The following is an 8,525-nucleotide window of genomic DNA, read 5'->3' as shown; positions in this document are numbered from 1 at the left end:
AAGAGCGGTCAAATCTCACAAGAGACTACCGAGGCCCTGGGATCAGCATGGCAGTGAGTGCCGGTCGGCAGGGCATGCAGAGACCCCCCCAGTGGGGACAGTGGCAATGATGGCCCACCAAGAGGAGGGCAGCAACTTGACCACCAGCAGAACTCTGCTGCCTCTGCTGCTGCCCCAATCCTGGAGGCTCAGGCACAGGAACGAGGAAACGGAAAGGAAGTCAAGTCATCCCCCCCCCCCAGCCCCCCTCAACCTTCCAAAGCCACCTGCACTGGGGGGCACCGGGGAAAAGAGCTTTGAGTCTGAGACTGAAGTTTAAAGATGAACAAGACTGAGTCTTAAGTACTGACATACTCTGTTCTAATAACTGCACAAGACTGAAGAGAATGGGTTCTGGCCCAGGTATCATTAAATGAGTCTCAACCAAGCAGGAAAGATGGGGTTCAACATAGCACCGGTGGGGGCAGTTACTGAAAAACTTACTTCATGGTTATACCCCAGTGACTGATTCCTCAACACACCGGTTCCAGTCTGCTCTTCTCTGCTCAGACTCACAAGGGCCACATCCCACCACCAACCAGGGGGCTGGGGCTGAGTCTGTCTGCACCATATGCCTTCATGGGCTGCCCAGCATCTTCCGAGACAGTGTTCCGGCCAACAAAGGTTCTAGATCTTTTTTGATTTCTTTCACCCGTACGTGGCACGCCCACATTTTATCCATCTGCCTTCCCCAAAGACACCATGAACAGGAGCTCGGAAATCACAGACCTGGGTGCCAATCCTGGCCCTGCCACTCACTCACCGCGGGCTTCATAACTTCTTCCAGGGAAAATTTCCTCATCTGTAAACTCAGCATATTATAAATTCCAACGTCAGTTGTGAGAGCCGGAGCTGATGCAGATAAAAGGCTTCAAAGCACAGTTGGTACTTACTCATTCAGCAAACATTTGTTGAGTAGATTCTCTACGCCTTAAGGTATAGAGAAGATGGGGCAGGGGAGAGACAGGACAGGCAGAAGCCAGGACAATGGGTAGACAGATGGCGGGGTGGCCAGGGTGACCTCCAGGCCACGAGATGAAGCTGGCCTACAGAGTCTGCATCCCCCTGGAGCCCTTTCTGCTAAGCGTGACTTGTCGAAGAGAAGCCCCTGCTGATGCTCTGCTGCGGGTGGGGTGCACAGGCCTGGGATCCAATCATGCCCAGGACCTAGGAGGAATGTGTGCCTGCCACCTCCACCAGCACGAGAACTCTCTACCAGGAGGAAGCAATGTGTTCCTTGGAATAGAAATTTGCATCTCCCTACCTCTCCATGGAAACACCAACACCAACACCAACCCCTCACGCCCCCAGCGATGCGCATGCCACATGCCATTCAGCCTAGATCTCATCCGCAGGAGGAGGAGGGCCCGTAGCCCAGAGCAAAGACATCCTCCACGGACCCTTCTCTCAGAGCTGAGGTTAAGGCTGACCACCGAAAGCTGCCTCAGAGCCCTCCGGAAGCAGTGTGACCATGTCTGACCTGGGGAAGCCCCAGCCTGTTAGAGGTCCCACTTGGGGAATTCCGTGCAGAGACACGAGACACCAATAGCGGCCGCCCACCCGCAACACTGGAAGAGACTACAGTCCAGAAACACAGCCAGGAAAACCAAGCTTTCACCACACAGCAGAGCAAAGGCAAGGAACAGGCCCCAAAAGGATCACGCTTGCAAACCTACGCTACACTGGGCTGCGTCCTTCCGCACCGCTCCCCGCCTCCCCAACCCTAACTACCAGAGTCAATGCTAACCAGCAACTCTGCAAAATGCGACCAGGATAGGGAAAGGTGGTGTCATCTGAGGCCTACGCTGCTCTACCTGTTCTGGGAGAACTGGAAGAGGTGCAGCCTAATGAGTTTGGGAGGATGCTGGGGCCTATGGCCACTCGGGAGCTAGCAGCTGCTTCTATTTACAAACAGGAGAGAGACAGAGCAAGTTTCCAGAGTGAGCTGTTGCCTGAGGAGGCTGAGAATTCAGACCAGCCATCTCCAGACCAACACCTAATGAACAGCGAACCACCAGCCAACGCTAATGTGCTAATTAGCCACCAAATTGGAGTTAATGAAAAACTAATCACGATGTCAAAATGGAGCACCTCATTAATAAATCACATGGTTTTTTTGGGGTGGGGGGAGCTAGGAAAAGTTCTGCTTCTTCTAATAAAATTAAGATATAAGGATTAAGGCATTTTTCCCTCGGAACTTGCACAGTTTAAATATGCTCTGTGGTTAAGTGTTCTCTCTCCCACAGATAAGGCTTGGCTTGATAATTAACTAAATTGCCAGTCACGTGAATCAAATCGTTGTTGTTTGATGAAGCCCTTCTCAAAGAGAAACAGCTCCGTCTTTACTGCTCCCTCCATGTCTTGCCGACAAGGCTGGCACAGTTGGCACAAGGATTGGCACTCTCAGAGAGATTCCTTAGGTTGTCAAAAAGTTGGCATCCTCAAGTGTAGACAAGCATTGAGTGGCCTCAAAACCCGAAAGAGACAAAACCGGAAAAGCCCACCAGCACCCCTTGGCTTAACTCTAAAAATGTCATCAATAAGTAACAGGTGGGCATTTCGAATGATGAAAGGGCAGCTTTATGACAAGTGCTCAGACTCACCTTCTGCAGACAGCCCCTGGATGTTTATTCCCTTAGCTGCCAGGAAATTCAAGCAGGCATCTATGTTTTCAATCTAGGGGGGGGGAAAAAAAAACAATATACACTCAATAAATGTTCAGTCTTCTCCAGAGCCATCTCTTATTAGGAACAAAAGTCTATGTCAGCGAGAGGGTTCACTGTGCATTTGCTAAGGTTCTCAAAGAGGAAAAAATGACATGAAAACACCGGATGGATAGATGGATGCAGGTCAGTACTCTCCTTTGTCTGTACTTGCACAGGAAAAGGCTACCTAATATCCCAACCACACACAGCGCCAAAAGTCAAGGCCTTGGATTGCTCATGGCTGCCAAAAATAACCAGGGTGGAATTGGAGCTCTCGTGTGGATCACTGTCACCAGTGCTATCCTGAACACTTGAGCAGCTGCCAGAAACACAGAGGTGAGGTGGGGACAAGGTTAGGAGACCCTTCCACCTACCAGCACCTGGGAGAGACTTCCCAGCCCTGAGGAGGTGGGCAGTCAAGCATAAAAAGAGTGAATGGGGTCTCAGCAGAGGTTAGGAGACCCTTCCACCTACCAGCACCTGGGAGAGACTTCCCAGCCCTGAGGAGGTGGGCAGTCAAGCATAAAAAGAGTGAATGGGCGTCTCAGTAGGAATCTGTGTAGTGTTTACTCGCAAAATTCTCAGGATGGCAGGCATCGCAGAGGACAGGGAGAGCTGCAAACTCACCGAACCTCTCTGTCCTCTGTGTTTTCTGTGGCAGAAGGGACCCGACCCCACCAGGGTCTGGGAGGCCTCCCAGGCTTTCCAGGGCTGATGCCACGGCCAAGGGCAAGCTCACGTCCAGCCCTCAGGAAGGAGCAGTCAGATCATTCCCAAAGGTCTGATTTGCCTTCAGTTGTCAGGGCTAATTATTTTTTGGTCTACAGGAAACTGTTCGGGCTCGATTCATGTCAACGGTGACCAAAAATAAGAGAAACTGCCTTGGACTTGGCACAGGGAACTCTGGATTTCACACGGCTTGCATTTCACAGCGGGGATCTTCCTCACCTCTGCAACCTCTCAGCCCCCGCCTGACTTCCCAGGCTCCAAGCCACAGGCTTAAGAACTCCAACCAGTATTTGACCCACGGGGTTTGCTGTGAACTCATAAATGACTCTCTTTCACAGCGTACATGTGACCCTTCTCCCTCCCCTCCCCCAAGCAATATCCTGATGGTGCCTTCAGAGCCACAGAGTGCAGTGTCTCCATTTTACGAGCTCTCATTTGAGTACAGTCTGGCTCCAAGGCAGTCTTCCTGAAGTTCATGTCCACCCTCCCCTGATGTCTGGCATTCTCCTCTGCTCCCGGTCTTCACAGCTTCCAAACACGTTAAATTAAGCTCAGGGACACCTGAATAAAACTGCATCCATTCTAAAAGAATCCGCTCAACCCTGAGCTTGAGGTTACTCCATCCTCACAGTTTTTAGCTCAGGTTCCCAATCTCTTTCCCAGCTAACAGCTCACCTTCCAGGGTCTTCATCTGGGAGACGTTTTTTCATCTCTAAGAAAAGGGGTAGAATGCAATTTCCTACCAACGAAATAAATGCCGATGCTACACGTTATGCCTGCCACCATCGCAGAAAATCGTTTCTTACAAAGAGGGAGGAAAAATGAGACGGCTTTAAACTCTCCTTTCTTCCTTCCAGTGCAGGATGACTGACAGTGACAACCAAGTTCTACCACCTTGGAGGGAAGGGGGGCGAGGGGGAGGACAAAGAAGGAAGAGAATGGCTGGGAGGACCCCGTGCAAAGGTGTTTTGGAGCAATCGGCTTCCATGCAGAAGTGTAATAAACATCATCTCTCTAAATGTTATTGCACTCTATTACAAAACCCTGCTTCTGAGAAAATACCAATCCTTATTTCATGATATTGTATACAGTGGTAATAGACCAAAACCATTCAAAAGGATCTGTGGCCTCTACACAAAGGCACTAGTGTTTAAAGCACAGTGAACTTATAAAATTCCTCTTCTACTGCTTGTCTCGTCCTATAATCCTATCCTACTTTTTTTTTGGTGTGTATGTGTTTTTATTGTTTATCTCTTTTTTATTTTTTTTAAATTTATTTTATTGAAGTATAACTGATTTACAATATTGTGCTAATTTCTCTGTACAGCAAAGTGATTCAGTTATATAGCCATTCTTTTCCATTATGGTTTATCACAGGATACTGAATACAGTACCCTGAGCTATACAGGACCCTACCCTACTTCTTCTAATATAATATCTTACACATGGCTCTGAAGGGAGGCTTTGGCAATTATGACCCCACAGCAAATGAGAAGAGAAATCTGACCACCCCTGAATCTGTTAATGCAAAATCAAAAATAGTGCACTCGGTATTGATATTTATCCTGGGAAGTGACATGTAGGTGGGCTGACAGGGGTAGGTTTAGTTTTTCAGCAACAGTGTGGCAGTGTGACACTAAATACAAAAAAAAAGGGACACCTTCCAACATATGCAGGAAAAGCACTGCTCTACTAACACTGCAATTCTATAGAATTTTCCCTCCAAGGAGCATGAAGTACGTTCCTTGTCACATCTATGGAGCATTCGATGTATGTAGCACCATTTAAAGTCCATGGTAGGACTTCCCTGGTGGTGCAGTGGTTAAGCATCCGCCTGCCAATGCAGGGGACACGGGTTCGATCCCTGGTCTGGGAAGATCCCACGTGCCGCAGAGCAACTAAGCCTGTGCGCCACAACTACTGAACCTGCGCTCTAGAGCCCATGTGCTACAACTACTGAGCCCGTGTGCTACAACTACTGAGCCTGAGCTCGAGAGAGCCCACGCGCCACGACTACTGAGCCCGTGCACCACAACTACTGAGCCTGTGCTCTAGAGCCCATGCGCCACAACTACTGAGGCTGCGAGCCACAACTGCTGAAGCCTGCGCGCCTAGAGTCCATGCTCCACAACAAAAGAAGCCACTGCAATGAGAAGCCCGCGCAACAAAGAGTAGCCCTGGCTCGACGCAACTAGAGAAGCCCGCGCAACGAAGAGTAGCCCTGGCTCGACGCAACTAGAGAAAGCCCGCGGGCAGCAACGAAGACCCAACGCAGCCAAAAATAAATAAATAAATAAATAAATAAATAAATAATAAATTAAAAAAAGTAAAGTCCATGGCAATTCCTTCTCGCAAGGCTACCCTTGGTACATTTCAATTCACCCATGGGGCTTTCTTTTTAAATGTTAAATTCTGTTAAGGGGAGAAATAATTATAAACAGGTTACCTAGAATATTTCCTCTCTTGTTGATTTTTGTTACAGTCCTATCATTCTGTCAACCAAATTCATAATTTTGATCAATAGTTCTTTGCTGAGTAAGGGAGACTGGGAAAGGAAGATTTTGCCCCCCAGGGGGCATGTGGCCACATTTTGGGTTGTCACAACACTGAGGGAAACTGACATCTAGTGAGCAGAGGCCAAGGATGCTGCTAAACACCCTACAAGGCACACAACAGTTCCCTCCCAACACAGAATTACCCAACCCCAAATGTCAGCAGTGCCAAGGGTGAGAAACCTGAGGGATATGATTCTTTCAATCGCTCAATCAACATCATTGTGCAGATGTCTGCTCTGTGCCAGGCATTGTGCTCGATTCTTTTGATAGTGTCGGTCGAGTCCTCCCCCCAGTCCAGGAGCCCACATTTACATAATCCTTCACAGAGCCACTCGACATACACCCCCTGACTCCCGTCCATTTCCAGGAGAATCAGGGCATATAAACAAGGGAAGCACTAGGATCTCCCTCCATTAGGTGAAGGAGGAGACCTAAGGGCACTAGGAATGCTTTCTCCTAAAGAGGAGCTAAAACGGGGGACGCTATCCAGATGGCCAGATTGCACTCCCAGAAAATGTAAAACCTGAAAATAAGAACTTGGGTCGTCATTTAAAAGACGATTCATAAGCCCATCAAGCGCCTTGAAGTTTTTCCCCTCTACCATGAATTCTCAGCTCACAGAGGAGTTCAGAAAACATTCCTCAAGTTTCAAATCCACTGTTTAATAATGTTCCATTAAGGCTAAAAATCACTCCCGACAAGGCGGCCGAGACCCACGCTCTTTTCATCTGCGCCCCAGGAAGGGCACGGGGCTGGGAAGCAGCATAGGGTCAGATGTGGATTCCAACCTCCCGCTTCACTTGGAATGAGATCAGAAGAGGAGAATGTGTCTTTGATCCACGCTCGCTTGTGATTCAAATTCACCTTAAGGTTTTCTTATAAATACTGTTCAGGTAAACAATCCATCCTCCGGTACGACTGAGGCTGCAAACTCCCACCACATCCCTGGAGGGGACAGGACGGTGGCAGGACCCTGGGGCACTCGGCACGGCACAGTGAGGCCCTAGTGCCCATCTTTAACGAGGCTCATGGCTTATATGGGATCCAGACATGCAGTGCAAGATGAGGATCCTGTTAAAGTTGAGAGGCAGAGTGAAGGAAAAGACTCTTCACCAGCAAAGTATGTAAATACAACGAAAGCTGTTCATTAACACATAGTGGCCAATATAAACTACTTTCCAAAATTAGCTGAAAAAAAATCTGTGCAAGTCTAACATTCCAGTGTTGCTGATGGGTGGGGAGGGGCCCTGGGTGAGAAGGCTGTTGTAGTTGTTGCCTTAGAAATGGGTCCAAGAGCTCTGGAATCAAGCTCCTGGAGTTTGCAGTGCTAGCTGGGGTAGAGGCAGGAAGCTGAGAAGGGGGACCACAACACCGGAGACCCTGGGAGCAGAAAGGAGCTGGATGCAGGAGTGGGCGGAGTAAGGGGACAAACCAAGACCAGGATGTACTTCCCAGAGTTTCCCTTTGTCTGGGGCCATATGTGGCCTCAACCCTGTGTGGTCCATGAACATCCAAGAGAGAAAGGCTGCAATTAAGCCTTTCTCCCACTCTCAGCCAGGCTTTCCATTCCAAAGTTGAAGAGCTTCTCAACTTTAGACCTGCAGGGCGACTTCCATGGACCATGTATGTTGTAGCCTATGTCTCCCACATCCAGAAATACATCCCCAAACAGGCCAGGCACAGAGCAAGGAAAATCAAAACAAATGGCAAACAACTGGAAAGAGAAGGGAGGGGGGGATCGGAGGCAAATGGAAAACTTCACATTTCAATCATGATTAAGGCTGGACTGGGTCTCATGATAACATAAAATATGCAAACCTCAGAAGCACTGCTGTATGTCTCCTCGGTAGCTTAGAGACTGATCAAATACCATCTGTTGTGGCAGTTGTCATGGTAGCATTTTTCTCTGAATACCAGTGTAGCTGAGTGCAAAGCGCATGAAAATGATTAATGCAGATGAAGACCATCTCTACCGGCACTATCGCAGCCCAGGGGAAGATGGGGCTCTGGGCATAATGAGTAAATGGGGTGCTAGTTTTTACGAGTTCAGAGTTTGTCACCGCACCCCTTGAAGGTCTCCTTCCTGAGAAGATGAAATTGGGAGGGAGGCAAACAGATGCTGCATTAAAGTCAGGCGTGGTCACAGCCATTTTTAAAAAATCATGAAACGCCTAGAGCTTAAGTAGTGGGAGACCTAGACCTCAGACAAGGCTGAGCGAGAACTTGCAAGTTCTAGGGACAGTAAAAGCACAGTACAGCTTCTTGAGCATCTTATCAACACAAACAACTTCCTCCCAGAAGTGTGTGTGATCTTCACACCTGATATTGCTACCTGTCAACAAAAACAATTATCATTCATTCATTCACTTATCCATTTCTTCATCCATATTTACTGAGCACCTTCTGGGTGTTAGGAAATGTGTTGGTACTGGGTATACAGTGGTGAATAAAAGAGACATAATCCCTGACCTCTAGAACCTACAGTCTAATGTAGGGA

The 8,525-nt window shown here is 48.5% G+C and overlaps 1 protein-coding gene across 2 annotated transcripts in view; it reads right to left on the bottom strand.

Annotated features, from left to right (window-relative positions):
- The window catches only part of NAV2 (neuron navigator 2), a 412,453-nt gene that overhangs the window by 242,313 nt on the left and 161,615 nt on the right, over positions 1-8,525 (bottom strand). For both annotated transcript variants that reach the window (XM_007457623.1, XM_007457622.1), the window contains exon 4: positions 2,643-2,715. In XM_007457623.1, the coding sequence (XP_007457685.1) occupies positions 2,643-2,715 (73 nt within the window). The remainder of the gene's footprint in view (positions 1-2,642; positions 2,716-8,525) is intronic.

This window comes from Lipotes vexillifer, unplaced genomic scaffold, assembly GCF_000442215.2.
Source record: "Lipotes vexillifer unplaced genomic scaffold, Lipotes_vexillifer_v1.1 scaffold505, whole genome shotgun sequence".
NCBI lineage: Eukaryota > Metazoa > Chordata > Mammalia > Artiodactyla > Lipotidae > Lipotes > Lipotes vexillifer.
Note: the sequence above shows the minus strand (reverse complement) of the source record. Positions and strands in the feature narration are given on the sequence as shown.